This window comes from Colobus angolensis, unplaced genomic scaffold (genome assembly GCF_000951035.1).
Source record: "Colobus angolensis palliatus isolate OR3802 unplaced genomic scaffold, Cang.pa_1.0 Scaffold105, whole genome shotgun sequence".
Lineage (NCBI taxonomy): Eukaryota > Metazoa > Chordata > Mammalia > Primates > Cercopithecidae > Colobus > Colobus angolensis.
In genome coordinates, this window is record NW_012111475.1 from 3900354 (window position 1) to 3926540 (window position 26187).

The 26187-nt window shown below is 52.4% G+C and overlaps 1 protein-coding gene across 1 annotated transcript in view; it reads left to right on the top strand.

Moving 5' to 3' along the window:
- The window catches only part of KCNK5 (potassium channel, two pore domain subfamily K, member 5), a 41154-nt gene extending 15523 nt beyond the window's left edge, over positions 1-25631 (top strand). Inside the window, exons 2-5 of the mRNA XM_011944349.1 lie at positions 18600-18711; positions 19825-19991; positions 20249-20417; positions 22841-25631. Coding sequence (XP_011799739.1) covers positions 18600-18711; positions 19825-19991; positions 20249-20417; positions 22841-23712 — 1320 coding nt within the window. The 3' untranslated portion in view covers positions 23713-25631. The remainder of the gene's footprint in view (positions 1-18599; positions 18712-19824; positions 19992-20248; positions 20418-22840) is intronic.
- The last annotated feature ends 556 nt before the right edge of the window (positions 25632-26187 follow it).

Below are 26187 nucleotides of genomic sequence, written 5' to 3' on the forward strand. Positions count from 1 at the left end.
AGAGTCTCTCACTGTCGCCCGGGCTGGAGTGCAGTGGTGTGATCTCAGCTCACTGCAACCTCCACCTTCTGGGTTCACGTGATTTTCCTGCCTCAGCCTCCCGAGTAGCTGGGATTACAGGTGCGCACCACCACACCTGGCTAATTTTTTATATTTTTAGTAGAAACAGGGTTTCACTATGTTGGCCAGACTGGTCTGGAACTTCTGACCTCGTGATCTGCCCACCTCAGCCTTCCAAAGTGCTGGGATTATAGGCGTGAGCCACCACAGCTGGCCTGTGTACACATCTTAAAATTTTCCCTAGACTCTAAGTTGCCTGAGGCCAGCTTCCCACCTGTGTATATACACTCTTACACCCCTCTTCCCCACTGCTCTGCACACAATTTAATCGGTGCTTACTGAATTGGTGGGCTCTGGCCTGTGGCATGAGAGACCCTTTGACAGGCTGGAATAGGGACCTGGTGCTTCCATTTGGTGTTTCTCAAAGTGGGCCTGAGGCATGAACCAGACTTTAAGTTATGCAAAAGCGAGATGAGGGGGTGAGGAAAGCAGGGAGATGCAAGTTAAAGTGTGTGGTTCTCTCCATTAGTATTGAGTCATAGAAACTCAATTTAAAAACAGAAGCCAGGCAGGGCTGAGCTGGGGAGACAGGATTATTGATGACTTTTTCTTTCTCTGCCTCTCACATTTTCTGTAATGTGCTCGTATTGCTTTTGTAACAAGTAACTCAATTTTTTAAGGGATAAAATATATGCATGTACCATTAGCCACTTCCACACTGGTTATTTTTAATGTATGAGGTATACAAACCTCTGGTTTTAGCAGAATATACTCTGAATACCAGTATCACTATAATCACTAAAAGTGTATAGCTGACCCTTCGTATCTGTGAGCTCCAAAGGACTGACTGTGGGACTTGAGCACTGCAGATATGGGTATCCACAGGGGGCCTTGGAACCAATCCCCCTCCAAGGATACCAACCTGGATTGGTTCCTGGGGACTGTAGTGAACACCTGACTGGGAGATGCTCTGGTCCTAGTTCATTCATGTCTTTCAAGCCTAGTTCGTTCTTGTCTTTTGAGTCTTTAAATTTAGATAGCAGACTGCTAGCTTCCTGCACAGCAGTGCTATGAAATGCTTTGAGGAGAAGGACAAGAGAAACTAGATGAGCCTTTGGTCTGCAGACCAAGTTGGAGATAGTATACCAGGACAGAGAGTCACCAAGAAGAGAGTATGGCAGGGCCAGAAACACCCATCCGGCTGTTCCCAGTGTTGATCCGTGTCCCACACATAGGTGGTGTGGCCCGGGAGGGGAGTCCTGCAGAGGCCCATGAACGAGTGCAGCCTTGGACTCAGTGTGCTCTCAGCTCCACCCAGTCCCTGGGGGCCCAAGACTTGCCCTGTCCTTCAGATGAACGGAAAACACAAGCACAGGCAAGACTTGAAACAGCACAGGACTGTGTGTAATCCAAAGTCAGGAATGTGCTATGGACAGTGGCCCATGGCATGGGTCATCCTGAGGGTCCAGGGGAGGCAGGCTCTGCCAAAGGAAGCTGCAGGTAGGATGTGCTTGATACAGTCTTGGTGCTAGTATGGTAGTCATTACCCACATGCCGCTATACAATTTTACCTTTTTGACTTGATATTACTAATCATTATGCCTGCTTACTTATTTATTTTTTGAGACAGAATCTCTCTCACCCACGCTGGAGTGCAGTGTTGCCATCTTGGCTCACAGCTACCTCCGCTTCCTGGGTTCAAACCATTCTCCTGCCTCAAGCCTCCTGAGTAGCTGGGATTACAGGCATGTACCACCACACCCGGCTAATTTTTGTATGTTTTGTAGGGACAGAGTTTCACCATGTTGGCTAGGCTGGTCTTGAACTCCTGACTTCAAGTGATCTGCCTACCTCGGCCTCCCAAAGTGCTGGGATTACAGGCCTGAGCCACCATGCCCAGCCTGCCTGCTTAATTACATTTTTTCTTTTCTTTTTTGAGACAGAGTTTTGCTCTCGTTGTCCAGGCTGGACTGCAATGGTATGATCTCAGCTCACCACAATGTCCGTCTCCTGGGTTCAAGTGATTCTCCTGCCTCAGCCTCCAGAGTAGCTGGGACTATAGGCATTCGCCACCATGCCTGGCTAATTTTTGTATTTTTAGTGGAGATGGGGTTTCACCATGTTGGTCAGGCTGGTCTCGAACTCCTGACCTCATGTGATCCACCCACGTCGGCCTCCCGAAGTGCTAGGATTATAGGTGTGAGCCACCGTGCCCAGCCTGCCTGCTTAATTTAAAATTAAAACTAATAAAATTCAATTTTAGTTCTCCAGTCACTGGCTCCATTTCCAGTGCTCAGTAGCCACAGGGGACCGCGCAGATACAGAGCATTTCCATCATGGGAGAGTTCTCTTTGGCAGTGCTAGAGTATTGGGTCAGAAGCCGAGGTTTCTAATGCCACATCTGGCCTCCCTCTGCGCCTCGTCAGCTTTCGTTCCTGCTCTGGTCCTATCCACTGGAAAACTTGTAAGCACAGCCAAGGTGAGCGCACCCCCTGGACCAGCTGACAGAAAGCATGTAGTTTGTGCAATCCGTGTGATTGCCTTGCCAGGTCAGTCCTTGTGGACTCAGATTGTTCAGCAGTGGCTCCCTAGGAGGTAGACCAGGCTGTAGAAAGAGAATCCTTTCTCATTGATCTCTGACTTGTTTCCTTATTGTCTCCAGATTCCTTCTAATGGCCTGCTCCAGCCCAGCCTCTCAGCCTCCCTACTCTGCAGGGAAGCACCAACTATCAGCCCTTATGGTTCATAATGTACACTGATCAGGTGAATTTTACCAGCTAAGCAGGTATTTCTCTTCTTAAGGTGAAAACTATGCTTGTATCTTCTCACCACAGATCTAGAAAGAATGGAAGAAGAGGATGGCTAAAATTTTCAGGAGTTTTCCAGGATTTTTTTAGGGTTCATGGTGGGGGTTGCAGGCCAGGAAAAGTGGAGTAGGGGAAGGGGAGGAGGGCTGAGCACTGTTTGTAGAGTGGGTGGAACACCTGACTGGGAGATTGCTCTGGTCCTTGTTCATTCATGTCTTTTGAGCCTCAGTTCCATCTGTGTTTGGGCTTCTTGCCCTGCTTCATGCACCGTTGCTTGGGCTTGAAAGGGGCGTGGAGTGAGCCCCTGGAACTGTCCTGGCCTCACTGTTGGTTTGTTGGCTGCTTTCTCTGCCATCTTCTGCTGTCATGTACCTCTTTCCTGACTCCTGCCTGTCTCTTGTGAAACTATGAGATTCTCCTGGGCAGGGTCTGTGTCTTGCACTTCCTTTATTTTGCCCAGTGCCTGGGCACATTGTTGGTGTTCAGCAAACACTTAATGAATCAGTTGACCCTGGTTTGAGCTGCATTGAGCAGCGAAAGTTTGTCCATGACTCTGGTTCCATCTTTGTTGGGTTAATAGGTTGGGTGGGTTGCCCTGTGCATGGGTCAGGGAGCTGGTGCCTGGCTAGATCTGGCATTTATGGCAGGTGTGCACAGCTACATTTTTTGTGCCTCTGAAGAGGGACATGGCTCAGGGGTCCCTAGGGGGAGTGAAGGTGAAGAGAACCGCCTGTTCTACACCTTGCCCTCCCGTTCCCCTACCCTTCCTGGGAAGTAGCCAGGAGCCTAATTTTACACATGGCGAGAGGGCCAAGGGGCATGAAGAGTACAGGCTGCATCCTGGCAGTCCACTGCTTGGACAGTTGTTTAGCTCTCAGCAGCCCAGGATGAAGGGCTCTTTTTCAGCAGGCTTGAAGGGAGATGGACCTCCCTGGGCAAGTCTGAGAAGTGGCTGCCCCTGTTACCACTCACTGAAAACAGTTCACAGGGGGACAGGATGCAGCTGTGTAAGGCATAGAGCCTGCTCCCTGCCTCACTTAGAAACCTGGCACATTACTCTCCCTTCTTTCATTGTCCTCCCAGCCGCGTACAACGCACTCTTACCCCACAACCATGGACATTTGTAAACACAAAGTTCATGCATCAGGAGCATCTCTAACTTGCCTGTGCACCAGCCTTCATGCTCTCCATCGAGCCTTTTGATCCATAACCTTGAGAATTGATGAGGAGGTAGCATCATTCCCATTTTACAGGTGAAGAAAGCACAGTCATGACTCCAGGCTAGGGAGGAGCCAGTGCTATACAGGCTTGTCTGTCAAATGTTCTTTCATTCCACCAGGAAGGCTGAGGCCTTGCCAGAGCCTGGTTGGGTGTTAGGGGTTAAACAGGCTTGGAAACGTCTGTGCTTAACATCCCAGCCCTTGTGGAGCAGAGAAAGGATGTGTGTGTGTCTGAGGCATGGCCCTCGCTCCTTCTGCCTCTCGCATTTCACAATGGGGCTGTGTCTCAGAGGGAAGAGTTTCCATTTCCTGTTGCCTGACTTCTCATCCTGGGCCCCAGGTTAGGGGAGTTGGAGGTTTTTCCAACCCTCTCCCCATCCCTCACCTCAACCTAGCCTCTCTGTACTAGGAGGGCCTGGCAGTACTTTTCCATACCTTCAGCACAAGGTATGGAAAAGTTTCTTAACTTTTCCCAGCCCTTCATCCTGGGCTGCTGAGAGCTAAACAACTGTCCAAGCAGTGGACTGCCAGGACGCAGCCTGTATTCTTCATGCCCCTTGGCCCTCTTGCCATGTGTAAAATTAGGCTCCTGGCTACTTCCCAGGAAGAGTAGGGGAACAGGAGGGCAAGGTGTAGAACAGGCAGTTCTCTTCACCTTCACTCCCCCTAGGGACCCCTGAGCCATGTCCCTCTTTGGAGGCACAAAAAATGTAGCTGTGCACACCTGCCATAAATGCCAGATCTAGCCAGGCACCCGTTCTGTTTCTTAATCCCAGTCAGGTCCCACGCCCCAGTTGGCTGGGGATGGATGGTTGGCGGGGGGAAATGCATACAGGGCAGAAGAGGCAGGACAACTGTGCCTGGCTGGCCTCTCTGTTTCTGGCATACCTGGGTAGTAAGGGCATGGTCAGGGGACACCAGCCTCCCTCTTCTTTCCCACACTATCGGGGGATCATCTTTGAACTGCAACCCTGTGGCTTCCAAATGGGGGCCTTGGTGGCCAGAGCCCCTAGGGTAACTAATGTGGCCTGAGATCTGAGTCAGGGAGCCTGAACTTTAGGGTAATACTCCTAAATACTCCTTTTGCTTTTCTATTTATTTATTTTATGAGACTGAGTCTCGCTCTGTCACTCGGACTGCAGTACAGTGGTGTGATCTCAGCTTACTGCAACCTCCACCTCCCAGGTTCAAGCAGTTCTCCCTGTTTCAGCCTCCTGAGTAGCTGGGACCACAGGCATGCACCACCACGTCGGGCTAATTTTTGCATTTTTAGTAAAGATGGGGTTGCACCATGTTGGTCAGGCTGGTCTCAAACTCCTGACCTCAGGTGATCCGCCCGCCTCGGCCGCCCAAAGTGCTGGGATTACAGGCATGAGCCACCACTCCCAGCCTCCTTTTGCATTTTGCCCAGTGATTTTGAGGTTGTTGGGCATTGAGATCTTGCTCTTGTCTCTAATCATGACTCAGTCTTCTGGTGGGGTTTGCGTTCGGGATGTGGGGGTCATCATGGCAGAAAGCCCCCTCCCACCCTGCAAAGAATGCCATCCATCCCAAGATGTCTGGTTTGCTGGTAGTTTCTTGTACAATTTATTCCAGAGAGGATGGAGGCCAGCTGTTGTCTGTCTCCAGACGCAGACTGAACCAAAGGAAATGGGCTTGGACTGTAGCCGGAGGGATTTAGGTTAGAGTCAGACAATAAGGAAGGATTTGGGGACAGGTGGTTGGCTCTCAGGAGGATCCTGCAGGGGGGCTTTGAAAAGAAGGATGGGGGCAAGATCATGCTCAGAGGCCGTGGTGGATGAGAAAACCAGCTCCTCGAATGAGCTCCTTGGGGTCCCAGTTTGGGTGGGAAGGGGAATGTTGTGTATTAAGCAGGCAGGGAGCATACCTCATAGGGGGAGAGAAACCCAGCGGCCCCACCCCTGGTACAGGATTAATCCCATCTCCTGGTTCCTCATGGGCTTTTCTTTTTTAATTAATGAAGAGGTTTACAGTTTAACCACTTGATAATCTTAAATTATAATAAATGGGTAGCCTTAATCATCTCTTATCAGAACCTCAGCCCTCAAGGATGGCAGTTACTTATTACCGGAAGCTGCCAGCCACAGGCACAGGGTGGGGGAGGAGGGAGGAGCAGGTGAGGCGGCCCCTGGGTCGGGGAATTTGCTAGGTTTGTCAGGGGAATTCTGAGAGGCAAGAGGTGTGGTGGTGTCAGCTCCAACTGTGTTGAGGGGTACAGATGTAACCTAGAGAGACAAATGTAGCACAGGGGTCAGGAGCCAGCTTCCTCCCAGGGAGGCAGGAGTCTGGAGGTATTGGCAGTGGTGAGCCTTGTCCTTAGAGCCCCCGGCAAGGGGGGCCAGGGCAGGCAGATGTGTCCAGGGTAACAGGACTGGCAGCCACTAGGACTAAGGAGCTTCATGGATCACAGCATCCTTCCTTTCCGCTGCTGGGAGGGCAGGAAAGCAGCAGCATGCATGGGGAGAGCTGGGGCCATCAGGCCTTCAGACACCCAGACATCCCTCAGCTCCTCCCCACCCCTCCTCACCCACCTGCCTCCTTCCTCTGGAATCCTGATGGTTCCAGAGTCCGCAGGGGAACTGACTCACCAGGGCTAGAACCTCCGGGGGCTCTGGGCTTGCAGACAGGTGGCGTAGGGAGGAGGTCCTGGGGCCTGGAAACGGTCATCAACCCACACTGTACCTGCATCTGTCTGGGCTCCCTGCGTTCTCCAGTGGAGCCAGAGCCCACCGTCCTGCCTTGGAAGGCACACGTCTTGGAGACTCAGTCATTCATTTGGCAAATACTTGAGCACCTACTAGAGCTAGGCTCTGTTCTGTGATTAAGGGATGCATGAGTCTCTCCGTGTAGGGCTTATGATCTATTTAGGGCAGATAACTAGGAAGCCAGAGAAACAGATGCCTAGTAGAATGTCAGGTAGTGATCAGTGCAGTGAGGTGAGGAGCAGGAGCGGGACGGAGGCTTCGTCTTTCAGGTGTCATGGTCTCTTTCAGGAGGAGACATTGAGATGAAACTTGGTTGAAGTGAGAGTGAGCTGCAGGAAGTTACCTGCAAAGGCACAGAGGGGTGGAGAACTGCTGAGCCGGAGGGACTGGCCCGTGCCCAGGAGGTGGTAAAATGGAAGGAGAGCATTGCTATCAACACCTAGCCCAACTCCCCAGCTCTGAAGGCCACGTTCAGCGGACACAGACCCTCAGAATGGAGGCGTCCTCCCCGAGCCCCTTGTTCTATTCACAGATCAATAATAGTCACATTTACTTTCCTTCCCAGTGCTTGTTTCTGGAACACGCCCCATGTGCCCAGCACTGAGCTGTTCGTCATTTTTTGTAATCAGTGTGCCAACACAGTGAAGCTGTGACTCTTGTTTTCCAGATACCGAGCATTAAGCTCAGAGAGGTGATAAGACATGCACCAGGGAACCCACTAGTGGATGCTGGAGTCAGGGTTTGGAACCCGAAAGTGACCTTTCCCCTCTGCCGTCTCTCCTGTACCACTCACAGAGGGCCCCGTGCGTGATTTTTGTGTGGAGGGACTGGCCAGCCCAGCTGGTGTGCCAGTGTAGACCTGGGTTTGGGAGGACAGGAATCAGGCAAGCACGCGAGAGGCAGCCGGGCGGCCCGTGAACTGTACCTCCCTCAGGTCATTGGCCTGGGATGGGGAGCTGGTGAGTCAGCAGTTCCCATGGCCTCCTTTCTGGCCTGCTCCAAGGACTGTTTTTAGAAACCTTGAGTGGTTGGTGGCTTCCTGTGGCTGCTCCTTGACCCTACCCCGAGGTCAGGGTAAATCTGAGGCATCTGCAGGGGAATGGGGTAGGGAGCGTAGGCACGTGCTTACCCTAACTCGTACAGTCAGGTCAGATCCGTGGGTGTGACCACACAGCACAGCCCTTTATCTCTGCTGTGTCACCAGTGTCTGCCTGCACCTTCCCTGCTGTGCTTTAGTTGGTGTTTCTCAACCCAGTTCCGGGTGGGGAGTGGAAGGCTGATTGTTCTGTGGACGGGGCCTCACCTGCTCTGTGCTCGGTCACCAGCTTGCTGTGTGGCTTCACCATCTTTCTAGCCTCTCTGTAGATTCCTCATCTACAGAATGGGAATAGTGTATCCATTTTGCCTGGTTTCCCTTCAGGGTCTTAGGTCTCAGATGAGACAGTGGTAGAGGAGTTATGGTTGAGAGGTACTTGATGAATGTGGGGCTTTGGTGGGGGGATGCTGACTCAGGACCTCATTAGCCAAGTCAGGGAGGAGTGAGCCAGGCCTGAGAGCTCTGCTGGCTTCCCTGGAAAGGACAATGGGCCAGGGGCCCAATCCAAGTGCAGGGGCTTGGGGTAGAGCTTCCTAACCCCACCTTAGAAGGAAAGTCTCTCCCTAGTGACCCACAGCCTTATGGAGGAATGGGGGAGGCTGCTCTGCCCAGCTGGACAGGCTCAAGGGGCCCCAGCTGAAACTGTTTCCTGCCCCTGCTGACACGGATGTCCCACTAATTGGGAGACACCTCTTGGCATCAGTCAGGGCAGAGAGGCGTCAGACACCCCTGGGATCTGAACTCTGGGAAGAGAAGGGGACAAAGTCACAAATCCAGGCCTCAGTGTCCCAGATAGGGCAGAGACACCAACACAGTACCCCAGACCTGGGCCCCAGCCACCCTGGGCAGGGCAGTGGTTGTGAATTGGGGTAGAGAAGCTGCAGGTAGATGAAGGATGCCCCTGTTGTCATTTAAGCCTCCCTGGACACATCCTACCTTCCCTGAGAAGATGAGGCAGGGATAGATTTTGAGAGCATGACCTCAGAGGGTCATCTGGTACGTGTGTTTGGGAGGGAGGGGGCTCTTTCCTGCTCCCCAGGGCCACTTCTCAGGCACACAGTGGTGCTGTGGGACCAGGAAGGGGCCCTCGAGGTCCCCTGTGTCTGCCCGCACAGGAATTTCCAGTGTCAGTCACTGGTCAGCTCAGCCCTCCAGGTGCCTGAGAGCACATGCTGACGTTCCATCTGAGCTCGGGCCCCACCAGTCCTTCACTGCTTGCCTTAGCCAAACCTGCAACCTCAGGTCAGCTCTGCTCTGGGCTTGCTCTCACAGGAGGGATGCTCAGCTGCCCCCTGCCCTGGGGGATTACCTTCCCAGCCTGAGAACAATGCGGGCAGGGTCACCTGCCTTGTTTTCTTTGTTCCTCCCAGTGAGGACAGGGCTCCCAGGCCTGTGAGAGTCGGAAGCCCAGAGGTTTCTGCTGAAAACCTGCTCCCATCTGGCAGGGGCTTGCCCTCTTGAGCGTGAGACCTAGCAGCGCCTCTGGGCTCTGCAGAGACTGCTGAGAGATGGCCCAGGAGGTGGGCTGGGGGAAGCCCAAAGGTGGACAAGAGGACAGTTCCGCCTGTATGCATGCACAGCCTGCCTCGTGCTGACGTCAGGAGTGGGGCCGCGCTCAAGTCCCTGACAAGGAGGGAGAATGGATTGGATCTAGGGCAGTGCTTTTGAAACTTGGCTGAACATAAGATTAGAATCACCTGGGGGAGCTTTGAAGCATCCTGGTTCGCAGTTCAGGCCCTAGACTATTTCTTTCAACATCTCTAGGGGCAGGACCAGGGCAGGAGTATTTTTCCAAGCTCTCTCAGATGATCTCAGTTGCAGTCCAGGTTAAAAAAGTAGTATGGTGACCGATGAGCTAAATCCTGAGGATAGAAATGCACTTTCTTGAATGTACTGTGGAGGTAGGGGAGGTATCACCTGCCCAGGCAGGGGGACTCCAGTAGTCATAGTCCAACCTCCTCATTTTACGGAGAAGTGGGCAGGCAAAGCAATCAAAGATTCTTGGAGGATCTCAAGACGGTACTGGCAGAGCTGAGGCGAGCCTGGGTCTTTAGGCCCTGTGCTGACGTCCTAGCACACCAAAGCCGCCAGCCATTGATTTGGCCTGCCTGCCTTCTCAAATGTAATCGATACTCCAGATAGATATTAGAGCAAATCTGAGAAAACAGATAAGCAACCACAAGTTAACAAAGTCCGCTCTCCAACAGCCCAGCTCTGGTCTTCAAGGAGACCGGTGTGGCCCTGCTGCCTTTGGACCAGTATCTGCTCCTTCCCTGGGAGAGACAAAGCTCAGGCGAACTGGACTGGCTGCTGGTGCAGGTATCAGGGTGGCACCACTGGGCCCTTGCCAATACCTTGCTTGTAAACTACAGCTGCCCTCCGAGCCACACCCTGGTCACCTGACCCGGGGCGAGAGGCAGTCAGGAAAATACCAAGAATTCCTTCTCTCTGCCCTGCATACTCCATTTTAGACAGGAAGATGGAGAAGGCCTGAACCTCCCTCCCCCTGTCAGCTTCCACTAGGGCAGCCCCTGCATATTAGAATCAACTTCTGGAGCTTTTTAAAAGCCGTGCCAGGTCAACAGAATATCGGTGGCTGGGGACCAGGCGTAGCATTTATTTAACCTCCAAGGGGATCCACTGAGCAGCCTGTACTGCGAGCCACTGCCCATGTCTTGCTTCATGGTCACACTGGGTAGGGGCTGGGAGGGAGCTGGACTAGAGTTCAGAGAAGCCGCCATCTAACACCTCCTGGCCTCAGCCTCACATGGGGAGGTACCCAGCAGCTGCCAGGGGTGATGGCGGGGAAGCGGTGAAGACAGGATGGGACCAATGGTGGCATTTCTTTCCCTCAGCAGTCCTGCCCAACTTGCTTGGTTGGACGGGAAACTGGCCAGGGTGACTGTGAGCCTCTGAGGGGCAGAGGCCAGGAGAGATAGGGCTTCTGAGGGATGGGGTGAGGCATGTTGGGCTTGCCCGTTTCCCTCTGCCCCTGACTCCCAGCCATCAGGTGGCCAGGGAATATCTCTGGAGCCACAGTCCCTTCCTCCATGTGGCCTGAGGGAGCTGATGGATCAGGCTGAAAATCGACAGTTTTCTCTGTTAAAATGGGGAAATGGGAAGAGGTGGCAGTTGTGAAGAAGGTTAGGGACAGTGTTCTCACCCTTTCCTGTCTTCCAGGCACAGGACTTGAAACCCCTAGTCCTTCTCTACCACTTGTCCGGGACGTGCCAGCCCCTCTGCGTCAGCTTTGGGGGTGAGCAGCTTTGCTCCTGGGTCTCAGATCTCTGCAGGGTCTTGTTCCTGACGGACGCACATGTGAATCACAATATTGATTGCAGATACATTTATCCAGTGCTTATTGTGTCCTAGGTGCTTTTCATATGTGCAGAGTAGGTGTTATTTTGCAGACAGAGAAAGTAAGGCTGAGAGGCTAGGTTATTTACCCAGAGGTTTGTTGCCAGCCATCGAGAGACCCCTCTGATTCAAATCCAGGTTGGTTCCACCTTTTCCATGAGCACAGGTCTGCATTTGAAAGATGGCCCTGTGGCTTCCTAGATAGAGCTCAGCCTGAGCTGCAGCGGCCCTGCTGCCAATGGGATTGATTGAGTGCCCTCAGAGAGGAGGGGCTTTGGGATTCAGTAAGGAAAAGTGGTCAGCCTGAGAACAATGCGGGCAGGGTCACCTGCCTTGTCTTCTTTGTTCCTCCTAGTGAGGACAGGGCTCCGAGACCTGTGAAAGTCAGAAGCCCAGAGGTTTCTGCTGAAAACCTGCTCCCATCTGGCAGGTTTTAGCTGGAAGTAAAGGTGCAATTTCTACTGACTCTTCCGTCCCTTTGCCTGCTCTCGGTACATCCACTGCCCTCGTGGAGTTTCCCGAGGGAGTTTTCCGAGGGAGTTTCCTCCCTGCAGGAAGGACAGTCCCAGCCACCTGAGGGACCTCTCCCCCTCATCTTGAACCCTCTCCTCCGGGCTCTTGTCTGCCTCCCTCACCTTGCCCCTTCCCCAGCTCCCGGCCCCCTGCCCTCTCCTCTCAGCCTGGTGGCCCCCGCCTCTTCAACCCAAGACCAGTTGGATGCTGGTGGTTTCAGCAGCCCTGTGAGCCCCGCCACTGCTGGGGTCTGTGCCTCTTCTTCCTGCCCTCTTGCTCTTCAGGCCTCCACCTTGTTTAACTGATGAATTTAGTTAAAAACCAACTGCAGAATGATGCTGGAAGTGGTTGGGGCTGGAGGGGCACTAGAGGACAAGTGAGTTGAGGCCAGGGAATATACCCTTATTTATTTAAATGTATTTATTCACTCATTCAATAAATATTTGTTGAATAGCTACTGTGTGCTAGGCAGTGTTCTAAGTTTGGGGAATACATCAGTGGAACACAAAACAAATAAAAGGCCCTGTCCCCATGAAGCTGACACTCTAGGGGAGTCTCTGCGTGTCTGTGGATATTGCCTGGTAGGCCATTTCACTTGTACTTAGAAGCCCACCTGCGTGCCTTTTCCCCCATCTCTAGATAGTGCAGAGGTTAGGAGCCATCTGGGCCCTCATCCCAGCTCCACGACTAACTAGCTCTGTGACCTTGGGCAAATGCTTCTGTTTCCTCATCTGTACAATGGGGGTAGTAATAGTATCTACTTTAGAGGGTATTGACATTTTGTGAGATAAGTGAAGTGCTTAGATTTAGGTGCCTGTCTTCATAAGTGCTTAAATATCAATGTATTATTTATGAAATAAGAATGAATAAGCCATGCCCACATCCCTTACAAGGTGGCTGGGAGGGGAGGTGAGAGGAATGATAGGTTTCTTTCTGCATTACCAAGCACCATGCACATAAGGAGATCAGCTCTATTTTCCTTTCCAGGGCCTGATTTTAGTCCCTCCAGAGGGGCAAGTGAGCTTTGACACAGTGAATTAAGAATTGATAGCCGGGCGCGGTGGCTCATGCCTGTAATCCCAGCACTTTGGGAGGCTGAGGCGGGTGGATCACCTGAGGTCAGGAGTTTGAGACCAGCCTGACCAACATGGAGAAACCCCGTCTCTACTAAAAATACAAAATTAGTTGGGCGTGGTGGCACGTGCCTATAATCCCAGCTACTTGGGATGCTGAGGCAGGAGAATCGCTTGAACCCAGGAGGCTGAGGTTGCAGTGAGCTGAGATTGTACCACTGCACTCCAGCCTGGGCGACAGAGCGAGACTCCATTGCAAAAAAGGAAAAAAAGAAGGAAAAAGAAAAAAGAATTGATGCAGCTGGGAATGGTAAAGGAGGGTTGGCCCATGAACCCATGAACCACTGACAATCCAGGAGTCTAGCAGAGGCTGGAATTGAGGAAGATTGTTAAGGCTGCATCCTGCAGAGCAAGAAAGAGTCCTGTGATCCTAAAGCGATGGCAGCTGCAGAGCTGGAGGCAGGGCCTGGAGTAGCTCTATGGGTGCCAGATAGCTGTGATCCCAACAGGCTAACATCTGGACTTTGGTTTCCCTTACCCCACCCCGTAAAGGGGAAGCGCCCACCTTGCCCTACCTGCCCATGTCTGAAGGTGGGCAGCATGTCCCAGAGCCCCAGTCTAGATCCCTCTCTCCAGGAAGGGGAAGCCCCACCGCTGCCCAGGGAAGCCTCAGATCCTTGGGAGATGAGGGGATGTCTAGGAATCCAGATTACTCAGTCAGCACAGCGAGCGCCTGGGAAGGTAGGGTTGGGGCAGCTGGCCCTCTGAAGCTCTGGGCAAGGGCACACATGGCTGTTTCCTCACTGAAGCAACAGAATGAGGGCTGGTCAGAGTGGCTGAACTGGTTTTAGGGGACTGTTTTTTCAGCTGGTGGGAAGGGGGTGGAAGTATGCACAGGCCTTTTTCCTGTGGCCTTTATGGGGACAGGAGATAGGAGAACAGCAGTTAGGACCCAGATGGGCCTGGGTTCTAGTCCTGGCTTCATTGTTTTTAGCACTTTCTTAACCCCTCTAAGCCTCAAATCCTCAGTTGCAAAATGGAAAAAATTATAGTATCTTCCCAGCAGGATTCTGTCCTCACTAAATGAGCTAAAGGCACATAAAATGCTTAGCCCAACTCTTGACACATAGGAAGCCCTCCGTAAATCACAGCTGCTTTATGATGATGGTGACAGAGGCAGGGAACTCTACTCCGTTCCCAAACAAGAGCTGGGCCTGGGCTGTGTGCAGGCTCCCCATTTCCCGTCACTCTCCAGGCTTGTATGGAAAATGAAAATATTGTCTCGTGTGAATTTGGGAGCCAAGTTAAAGAATCCAGCCAGTGAACAGGGGCCGCCTCCTCCCGCGAAAGCTGTTTCCCTAACCCCGAGGACGGGACGCCTTGTCTGACAGGGTGTTTACCTGGCTCTCCCATGTCCCTCCCCCTAACCCAGTGATGGCCTCAGTCCTGGGTCAGCTTTTCTCTTCTGGGAGACCGATTAAAGCCCCCCCTCTTCCTGCATAATCCCAACCATGATCACTGAGGTATCCACAGATACACATGGTGGAAATAGGGAGCTGGCACCCCAGATTCACATCCAGACCTCAGCTCCCTGAGCCCGGCTTTCCTCTTCTGCCAAGTGATGCCTGGCAGAATGACAGGAAGAGCCAGTTAGGTAACGTGTGTAAAAGCCCCGGCGAGAGGTGTCTGACATACAGCAGCACTAGTACCACTTCTCTCCACTAGCACTTGGGTAGAGCCAGAGCATCTCCGATCACCCATTAGAATAAACATATGAGGAGGTCTGATATTCTGTCCATTCACTGCAGTATCCTCACTGCCTAGAACAGTGCCTGGCACATGCAACATTCCTCCTTAGAAAGCATTTCCAGATACTTCCAAAAGGCACTACCACCCCAGTGGAGAACCCCTGTTCCAGACATGCCTTCCACAACACCCTTGATGGATGCTGGCTACCCTGGTCTAAATACTTTGCTGATTTAGCTGATTCCCAGGCCAGCTGCTTGGGAACCACAGCAGAGGAGGCAACAGCAAGGGTCAGTGGGGCAGCCCAGGGGCAGGCAGACCCAGGCAGAGGGAGGCGGGGAGGCTTGAAGTTGCAGGCTTGAAACCGGGCAGTCTACAGCCTAGCCCGGTTCTGCCAGGTAACCAACCTCTCTCCGCCCAGTAGGTGTAACTGCCACCACTGGGTCTTTACAAGGAATGAGTAGTGCTTGCAGCCCCGGGGAGTTAGGGGCTCTCTCCAGCGCCTCCTTTGCCTGCCCCTTGCTGAGCAACCACAGAGTGATACTGGAAGTCATGGGGAAAGCACATAATGTTGTGGCTGCCTGATAAGCCAGGGCCTGAGGCTGTGAGCTGGTGCCCGTAGGGCACACGGTCAGTGGGGTGAAGGGTAGAAAGCCCAGTTCTTCCACCTCTACCCACTCCCAAACTTAATGCCTTCTTCAGTTACCCTGTTTTGCCAGTTCTTTTGTTTGATGTCTCCTTAGAGCTTACTAAATGATTCCCAAATCACAGGTTACCTTTGGCAAGCTAGTATTTCCCGGGGGGAGCATTTTTGGCCTTGTAGGTGTGGTTGTCCTGCTAATTGCAGGGCATTTAGCATCTCTAGCCCCCTGCCTACTCAATGCCAGAGCATCTCCCATCACCCATTAGAATAAACATATGAGGAGGTCTGATATTCTGTCCCTTCACTGTAGTATCCTCACTGCCTAGAACAGTGCCTGGCACATGCAACATTCCTCCTTAGAAAGCATTGCCAGACACTTCCAAAAGGCACTACCACCCCTGTGGAGAACCCCTGTTCCAGACATGCCTTCCACAACACCCCTGATGGATGCTGGCTACCCCCGTCTAAATACTTTGCATTATCAGAAATTTATTACTACAAGGAGTAGCCCTTTGTAGACTCATTATCCAAAACAGCCACCCCATCTCCCCTTTGACTTTTGGCCTGTTGGATAGCATATCATGTGAAGTCTGACACCCAGAATGAAACAAGGTGCCCCGTATGTGGCCTGACCCTGCAAGGAACAGTGGGCTTGTTACCTCCCAGCCCTGGATAGACCTGGAGTTGACATAGCCTGAGATTGCATTTACTTTTCTTGTGTCAGCCATCCTAGTGTTTGTTGATTCATGGTCAGCTGATATCCAGGGACTTTTCCCTTCAATCCTTTACCAGTCTTTTCCAATCCAAAGTATAAGATTTAAACATTTAAGCAGATACTTGTATGTTGTTGATTTTGGCCCCTATATCCAGCCAGATGATTTTGAATCTTGATACTGCCATTGCTGTGTGTTAGCTATCTTCCCATCCCATCCTTATCCCCAGTTTTGCATGCATGGCTCATTGGATTGGTAAGCCATCTCTGTCCTCATTGTGCTGTGGTTTAAAATATTGAAGAAAGCCAGGCCTTAAGCATGATGGTGGAGATTCAGTCTGGGTTGATAATGATCAGTACCTCCCGGGGTTGTTTGTCTGCCTTTGAATGGACCCAATTAATCCTGGCTCCACTGCCATTTCTGTGTCTTGTCCACATGAGTTTCTTTAAGCCCATCTGTTAGCCGCCTTGCTGATATCTAGATGGATTCCATTCCACAGAACTTCAAGGCTGTGCAACCCCGTTGAAAAGGAGATGCACTTAGCTGAGCATGACTTGTTCTGGGTGAATCTGTGCTAGTTTCTAGTGCCCACCACTTCCTCTTCTGCATGTTCCAGACATTCTCCTCTCCCCATTTTGAAGTTTGCAAGAGTTCAGGTTTGTTTTCTGAATTTCTAGAATCCACCTTTTTCCTTTTTGTGAAAAATGGAAACAGCTTGTCTTCCAACATCTTTCCTGTTCCCCATGATTCCACGGGGGATGACCAGAGGTGGTGCTGCAGACTCACCTTTGGTCAGTGATTCAATTATCATTTCAAGATGTTCTTGTACGTTCTTAGATACTCTTTTCTTATAGGCCAGTCCCGTTGAAGATCGATATCTGAGATAACAAAGGTAGATGCCAAAGGAGAGCTGAGTGGTTCCGCTTTCTCTGCCATCTGTTTAACATTAACGTGACCCTGGTACTTCCTCATTCTCTTGCTCCAAACAGATTTGATGTTTTCGGAAACCCATTGGATGGTCCTTAGTATTTGTTTTAGCTCTGCTGTTGGCCTGTTAGTATCTGAATATCCTTTAGCCATTTCACATTGAAATGGTCTGGCCAGCTAGACAGAGAGCTCTCTGAGGGTAGGGGCTGCCTTGGCCAGAGTTGGATGCGATGGTCCCCACTTTCCACTTTGATCCTGCACAGCCTTCCCAGCCTTGGAGATGCTATGAAATGCCAGAGGAGGCAGGGCAGTGAGCAGTGTGGTTTGATGGTCTGACAGACAAGCATGCCGTCATGGAACATTCTTTGCAGAGTGTGCAGATCCACTTACACAGGCCGGCTGCTGCTTCTGCAAATTGCACATTCCTTCAGAACAACCCACCCATGCCCTTTTTTCCCACCAAACCTCAATCATGCCCTGGGTAGGTTAGAAACAAGGTTTTTCTGTCTCCCTCTGTTTCCATCCCTCACTCTTCTGTCTCTTCTTTCTCAGTCCTTGGTTTTTATAGGGAATTTGGCTGAATGCCTAGCTTCTGGTCTGGATGGCCTACCCATCTTCAGGCCCTCCGTGGAGGGCCTGAGCCCCACGGAGCCCCAGATTTAGAGCCTCTTCTTAGGCGGCTTCTGGAGTCCAGGCCCTGCCAGCTGATAAAGCCCCACAGATAGGTTGAGGCCAGTGGTGATGGCAGAGTTAAGGCCTAGTCAGATGGAAACAGGTTTACAGCTGTCAGTATTGCAAGAGTAGATAAGTTCCCCACACCTCTGCCCCACTGCCCCCTGCAATCTCCAGAGGGACATCCCATCCCCAGGTGGCCTCTCACTTGCTATCCACAGTTACTGGAAGCTCTTTGGGGATTGATAGCACAATTATGAGTCACCCTGAAATGTACTCACCTTCTGATCTGTCCCTTCCCAGAGAGTTGCTCAGCCCAGGGTAGAGAGAGAAAGGGCTACAGGAAAAGGAGGGAAGTAAGAGCCTGTAGGGAAGAGGGTAGAGTCCTAGGCTGGCGGAAAGGAGGACCTACTGATTTGCATGCCCTCTGAGGACAAGTCAACAGGGCACTGAGCTGACCTCAGCAGGTGTCCTGCAGTGGGCTGAAGGGTATATGGGAGGCCCCTCCCCAGCCAACCCCAAACAAGGACCTGGTCTCTGCAGATAGAACACCCTCCATGGAGGGCTGGGTAGGGCACAGGGGACCTCCTTGTGTGTGTCTGCCTCACATATGCTTTTTTTGAGAGGCAGAATAATCTAGTGCAGTGGTTCTCAAGTGTGGTCCCTGTCCATAGCATCACCTGGGAACGTGTTTAGAAATGTTCCTTCTAGACCTCCTAAATAAGAAACTCAGGGTAGTAGGGGCCAGCAGTCTGTTGAACAAGATTTCCAGGTGATCCTGGTGCATGCTAGTAAGTTGGAGAATCATTGACTCAGTGAAAGAATGAACTCTGGAGCCAGATTGCCTGGGTTCATATCTTTACCTTGGGCAAATCAGGTAACCTCGCTGATCCTCTATACAATGTTTCATCTGTAACATGGAGACACTGCCACCTTCTTATTGTGATGATTAAATGAGAATGCTTACAAGGAGTTTAGTGCAGTTCTGTCAGTCAGCATCTGTTAAGTGTGGCTTCAGCTCTGACCTTTACTGTTTCTCATTTTAGGTGGTATCTGATGCTGCAGGACAGGGTGTGGCCATCACAGGGAACCAGACCTTCAACAACTGGAACTGGCCCAATGCAATGATTTTTGCAGCGACTGTCATCACCACCATTGGTAAGTCTTCTGGGACCTGTAGGACACATACATCCATGCCCTAGCTCCTCAGAACCTTCCTAGAAACCCAGCTCTGGTCACTCAGCCCTATTGGGGCTACAATCAGGCCAGTTGCAGGCTATTCTTTTGATACTTTCTTGGGGACTTAGTAAGTCCTTGGTAGCTGATCATGCCTGGGAAGGTTTCCATGAATCTCGACCTGGGCTCTTTGAGCAGAAACAGCGACACAGCCTCATGGCCAGAGCCATGCAAGAGATTAACCAGATTGCTCATTGCAGAAACCCAGATATGACTACTTACCAAGCTGGGTGTCTGTTTCAGTTCTCAAGCTGCATAGCCAACCAGTCCAGAAGTTTGGCTCAAAATGCAGCTTCTTCTCTTTGACCATTCTGTGAGCTTGACTGGGCTCAGCTGGCCAGTTCTTGCCTGGGCTCCCAATGCAGTGGCAGTCAAACAATGGCTGGGCTGGAGTCTTCTGAAAGCCAAACTCATCTGATGGCCCAGATGGCTCCTCCCATCACAGGTTTGACAGCTGATGCTGGCTGTTGGCTGGGAGCTCAGCTGGGGATGAAAACACAAGGCCTCTGCATGTGTTTTCTACCTGCATGTGGGAACCAAGGCGAAAAGCAGGCTTCTTAGACCTCACTTGTCCAGCGTCACTTCCTGCTTCTGTTGTGAAGCCACTAAAGCTCAGATTCCAAGGGAAGAGGATTAGACAACACGTTGGTGTGAACAGTTGCATAAGAAGGGAGGGAATTGAGGATGGCTATCTTTGGAGACCATCTACCACAGTGCTTCTGGGGAATCTACACAGACAGCATGTCTTGTAACTTGCACGATGGTACCATATGGACTAATGGAAGACCTGTTGACCAGGCTTAGTCCCTGCCTTCAGAGAGCTCCTTGTATGATGGAGGAGATACAGCTCATGTCATCATAATTGCTTTATCAATGATCATGATCAGAGTATGATCAAGGGAAATGTCATTACTTAAGTACTGATAATAGATCAGTATCAGTTTATCTTAGAGAATGGGCTGTGTGTGTGTTGGAAGCAAGGCCCACTGGTTCGACCACCCCTCCTGTTCTTGGCCTCACTCTCTCCTTCCTCAGGATATGGCAATGTGGCTCCCAAGACCCCTGCTGGTCGCCTCTTCTGCGTCTTCTATGGTCTCTTTGGGGTGCCGCTCTGCCTGACGTGGATCAGTGCCCTGGGCAAGTTCTTCGGGGGACGCGCCAAGAGACTAGGGCAGTTCCTTACCAAGAGAGGCGTGAGTCTGGTATGTCCCCTACCCTGGGTGTTGGGCAGAGATGGGGGAACCATGACAGGTGAGGGGAGGACAGGAAGGCTCCAGGAAATGGACCAGGGATGTAAGGACAGATGGCAAGAGGCTAGTTTCACAGCTCCTTGCCCTCCTAGGTCAGGCTGGGTACCCAAGCTAGCCTCTCCTCTAGCTGCCTCCCTAGACCTCTGGGTGCCTTTGCTGGGTTTCCAAGTCTCCACTGTTGTCTGACTTGTCCTCCTGCTCCCCATCAGCGGAAGGCACAGATCACGTGCACAGTCATCTTCATCGTGTGGGGCGTCCTGGTCCACCTGGTGATCCCACCCTTCGTGTTCATGGTGACTGAGGGGTGGAACTACATCGAGGGCCTCTACTACTCCTTCATCACCATCTCCACCATCGGCTTCGGTGACTTTGTGGCCGGTGAGTCCCTACCTCAGCCTCCCACCTGTTTTTCTGCTTCTTTGGTTTCAGTGCAGCAGACCTCTGTTAGGGGAGCCCGTGGTAGGGTTCCATGTTCTGGGCACTTCTCTTACCCAGTGGGATTGTCAACCCACTCTGCCGGTTGCAAGAGGAAACCAAGACCTGGAGTAGTGGCAGAAGACTCTTTTCTCTGTGGTTCCCTTTCTCAGACATGACTTTTTTCCTCCTCCTTTCCTCTCTGCTCAGTTTCTGATCTCCTTTCCCTCTGTTCTCCCATGACTCCAGAGCTTGGCTTCATGGAGGGCTTGCAAGTAGGGCCTTCTGCCTGCACGGTTGGTACCTGTTACCCAGGGAGCCCCTGAGCCCACCAGCACCCCCTCCACGCCCTCAGCAGCCTTTCATCTTTCACAAGAGCTGAGGGAGCTGTCCTGGAGGCATGGCTCAGAGGCCTGGGGCTTTGTTCCTGCTATAGCAAGCTTAAAGACAAGGGAGGCCTTCTCCCCAACTGCCCTGCCCCCAGCCCTGACACTCCCTCCTACTCCTCCCCTGCTTAATCCAGGGAAGCGATGAGGTTCTTTGGCCCCTTTGTCTGAAGGCCTGTCACCAGCTGGCCCCAGCCACGCATGAACTTGTGTTTGTGGTCTGCACAGCATCTTGGTTCTTAATCTTCTTGACACCCTGTTTGACCCTGTTGACCCAGCGCCCCAGTGACCTCAACTTCTGCTCCAGAGGCCTCTGTTCTCTACCCCCTCCCTTTTGGGGTAGTGGGAGACCACTAGCCTTGTCCTTGATGTATGTGGCATCTGGGAGCAGTTGGCTGAGTTGGGGGAGGAACAGGAAAGAGAGGTGCAAACACTCCCCTGACCCTAGCAAGTCTGGGCCTGCTGTCCTGGGCAGTACATTTGGACAAGGCACAACCCTGCCATTGTCTAGCCCTTGAGGCCCAGAGCAGGCTAAGGAGATGCCTCTGGTATTAGGGAAATACAGATGTACATTTAGCCATACTTTCTCAGCACCAGCAAGACACCAAACCCTGCCCCAGCTTTCTCATCTGTAAAATTAGTAAAAATAATAACTATTCATGAGTGCTGAGGGTATGGCCTGGCTATATTAGTGTGTGCCCCCATTACTGTCATCATGAAACTCTGCTTGTGATTGAGAGCCTTGAGCAGGATTAACAGAACCACTCAGGGCATCTGCTATCTGAGCCCGGTCAGAGGAGGAGAACCGACCGGGCGACAGCACCTAGAAGAACCTCTAGTCTGGTGAAAGAGGTAGCCCCCTTCCTCCAGGTCCCTTCTGTAAGTTGCTCTTGTATCTAGTCAAGGGGGCAAATGGAATATGGGTCAACATGCCTGTACATGTAGTCATAAAAGACATTTCAAATAATCCTGGAGTGTAGAAGAACCTTCAGAGCTATAGAGGGTAATCCAGGAAGGCTCCCTGCAACAGGAGGGGGATGTGGAGCAGACAGAGCCCTCCTCCAGGTCAAGGGAGAGCTGATTTGAGGAAGCCAGAAGGAAGAAGTCAGGAAGGCAGACCAGACCTTCAAGGAAAATAAAAATGGTTCAATGGTTCAAAGTATTTCCTGCCAGGGTGGGTACTTCCTGGGTCATCCTGACCTAACCACCAGCCTTGTTTGTAATTCACCAGTGTGAGTCTAGCCCCAGCTTAGAGGGTGCTGGGGGCTCCCTTGTGTAATATCCGTCCTTTCAGTTTTTAAGTGAACTGTACCATATACACAGAACAGCTGGGGATGGTAGAAGAATCAACAGAAAGGCAAATAAATACTCATGAAATATTTCTTGACCTGTGTGTTGGTTACATTGCCAGTCCCCCAAAACCCCTTTAGCTTCCTTCACAGAGTCACTGTCTTGAATTTTTTTTTTTTTTTTTTTTTTTTTTTGAGATGGCGTCTCTGTCTGCCGCCCAGGCTAGAGTGGCAGTGGTGTGATCTTGGTTCACTGCAACCTCCGCCTCCCAGGTTCAAGCCTCCTGAGTAACTGGGATTGCAGGTGCCTGCCACCATACCTGGCTAATTGTTGTATTGTTAGTAGAGATGGGGTTTCACCATGTTGGTCAGGCTGGTCTTGAACTCCTGACCTCAAGTGATCTACCTGCCTTGACCTCCCAAAGTGCTGGGATTGCAGGCATGAGCCACTGCGCCTGGCCTGTCTTGACTTTTTGTAGTTGAGGAAACTGAGACTCAGAGACAGGCTGGATACTGGGATGGGGTCATGAATGACAGTGGGCCCAAGCCCTTCGGGAAGATGGGATAGTCCAGGGTCTAGAACAGGCCCCTTTTTATCCCACTGCACCCCCATCCTGTGCTCTGGCCTGATTCCTGCTCAGATCACACAGCATTGGCCATTGCACATTTCCCGGGCCCTGCTAACTCTCTGACCTCTGGACTGCCTGCTCAGGTGTGAACCCCAGCGCCAACTACCACGCCCTGTACCGCTACTTCGTGGAGCTCTGGATCTACTTGGGGCTGGCCTGGCTGTCCCTTTTTGTCAACTGGAAGGTGAGCATGTTTGTGGAAGTCCATAAAGCCATTAAGAAGCGGCGGCGACGACGGAAGGAGTCCTTTGAGAGCTCCCCACACTCCCGGAAGGCCTTGCAAGTGAAGGGAAGTACAGCCTCCAAGGACGTCAACATCTTCAGCTTTCTTTCCAAGAAGGAAGAGACCTACAACGACCTCATCAAGCAGATCGGGAAGAAGGCCATGAAGGCAAGCGGGGGTGGGGAGACGGGCCCGGGCCCGGGCCCAGGGCTGGGGCCTCAAGGCGGTGGGCTCCCAGCACTGCCCCCTTCCCTGGCACCCCTGGTGGTCTACTCCAAGAACCGGATGCCCACCTTGGAAGAGGTGTCACAGACACTAAGGAGCAAAGGCCATGTATCAAGGCCCCCAGATGAGGAGGCCGTGGCACGGGCCCCTGAAGACAGCTCCCCTGCCCCCGAGGTGTTCATGAACCAGCTGGACCGCATCAGTGAGGAATGCGAGCCATGGGACGCCCAGGACTACCATCCACTCATCTTCCAGGACGCTAGCATCACCTTCGTGAACGCGGAGGCTGGCCTCTCGGATGAGGAGACCTCCAAGTCCTCGCTAGAGGACAACTTGGCAGGGGAGGAGAGCCCCCAGCAGGGGGCCGAAGCCAAGGCACCCCTGAACATGGGCGAGTTCCCCTCCTCCGATGAGTCCACCTTCACCAGCACTGAGTCTGAGCTCTCCGTGCCTTATGAACAGCTAATGAATGAGTACAACAAGGCTAACAGCCCCAAGGGCACGTGAGGCGGGGCTGGCTCCCCACCCCACCTTTGACGGCCTCTTCCCCCCTCACCCTGGGGTGTCCCGAGATGGCCAGGACCGCTGGTCCTGGTTGGGGGGCAGCCTTGGAACTGGGAGTGGGGGCCAGGGGCCTTCCTAACCTTCCATCATCCCCAGCTAGATGTTTGCCCAGGACAGGGCCTCTGTTATCCAGCTGAACCATACCCTGGCTCTGGGGGCGTCTGTCCTGAACTTGGCTGGTGTATCTCACAACGCAAAGGCATGCAGGCTGGTGGGACAGGTGGGCAGGACTGACCCTGAGGAGGCCTTGCCTGCATGGTCTTCACCCCACCATTTGCTGGAGTGTCACACGGTTCTCTGAGGCCCAGGGCCTCAGCTGTTTAAGTTTACCAGTATTACTGAGCTCGGCATTTGGAGAGGGAGCCCTGAAGTGTCTGGGGAGGTACCGCTGTGTGTGGGGTCAGGTGTTTCCGTGCTTTCTGTACCTCCGCAGGAGCACCCCCATCCCAGCTATGGGCCTGCCAGTCAGGTGGGGCACCTACTACAAACTGTAGTGGGGTGGAGGCTGCTGGAGGTTGGAGTGAGGAGATGCGGGCAGGGGCTCAAACAGTCCTGACTCACGGGACCTGGAAACAAGTCCCATGTGGGCCTGGGGCCTGGGGTCCTCATCCTCCTTGTTGGTCTACTCAGGCCCAGCCCAAAGCCGTGCTCCCCGTCTCAGGTCAAGCAGTGGCAGACACAAGGCTTTCTGTGGGCCCCCGAGTGGTAGGAGGGAGAGTGGCAGGGCATGGGTTACTGGAAGCCGGGACTGCTAGGGCTGGTGGCCAGGGAGCTGCAAGAGTGAGGCTCAGCTCTGGCTGGTTCTACCCTTACCCCTCCTGCCTGCCAGAGAACTGCACACCCTGCCCCCTGGCCTGAGGAGCTGCACTCCCCATCCTGCTGTCTTCTCCTTCCCTGTGCCCTGAACAAGGATCTCACTGCCCACTTCCCCCTCCCACCAGCCCCCTTGGGCCAGGCAGGGTGAGGCCAAATTGCTCTCGGCCCACAAATGGGCGATGGTCAAATATGTGAATCAAGCTCCTCTCTCTAGCTGCTGTTTGATGTGCATGTGTGTGTGTGCAGTGCGTGTGTGCGCACGCACACCTGTGCACCCGTGTGTGTGTTTAAGGAAAGGAAAGGATTTGGGCTGGGGAGCAAAAGATAATGTGAAAACGGTTGGACTCTCTGGTGAGGGGTGGGCAGGACTTGCTGCTACTGGAGTTCTTGGCTTCTCCATGATGTTCACCCTGGGGCTGGCCCACTGTGTCCTGAATGTTTTTGTTGTTTTTTTGTTTTATGTTTTTAAACTGCTGTTTTTATATACCTGGAATCTGTTGTTGGCTTCAGAGCCAGCGGTTAAAGAGCAGGGTCGTAAGGATTGGGAGGTCCAGTGTCTGCCCTCCTGCCGTGCAACTCAGTTGGGCCTTTCTTGGTGACCTCATCCAAGGCCATGATGTCAAGGGCCATGTCCCCAAGCAGAGGTGGAGAAGGGGACACTGAGGTGAGCAAAGGCAGGAAGGAGCATCCACTGCAGGTGACTGGAGGCCGGGCAGGAGGCAAGTCATCAGAGCCGCCCAGCCCCCTTCACTTTCTGCCCTCTGCCCCACTACTGTGGGGTGGTGAGGCCAGAGCCCACCTCCCCAACGTGTGAAGACAGTGATGGGCATGTGCCCACACTCCCACTTCTCTAGCCATTTGCAGAGGCTGCCGCCCAGCAGGGGCCTGAAAAGGAACAGCCTCGTATTTTTCTGTGAAATGTTTTCATGAACTCATGTTGTTGCTGGTTGTCCTGGCATTGCACACACTGTATGTACATACTGGCAATATTGTCAAATGTAATTTATTTTAACATTTTTACAATAAAACATGAGGTGGACAGGCCAGCTTGGTGTGTGCTGTGTGGGGGGCAGGTTAGAGAGGGGTTGGCTTCTGGCATCTGAGCAGCAGGGGAGCCTGGGTGCATCCACAGAGGATAAGGAGGACTCAGGACTGACTGATGAGAGGATTGGATGATCTGGAGGGGAGAAAAGAATGAAAAGGGGTGAAGAGAACGGGGAGAGGCAGGCCTCTGTGGGGAGGTAAGGATGCGGGAGGAACATTGCAGTAGAGGTTTGAGAATAAGGAAGGAGTCGGAGGAGCAAGGGGAGAGGCAGGAGTGATCATGGCAAACGCATGTCACTCACCACTTTGTTAGGCACTAAATGCTTGCACTGAATAGTATGTGAGTGGACTCATTTGACCTGGCAAGAGCACTGAGGGGGGCAGTACCTCTCCATTTTATAGACGAGGAAACAGGCACAGAGAGGTTGCGTTGTGCAAAAGTCTCAGTAAAAATGGTGAACCTAAATTCACCCAGGCAGCCCAACTCCTGTCCCCTCCACCACCGTGATGAGATGAAAGAGACTATCTGTGGTTTTGTGGCACACCCAGCATCTCTGG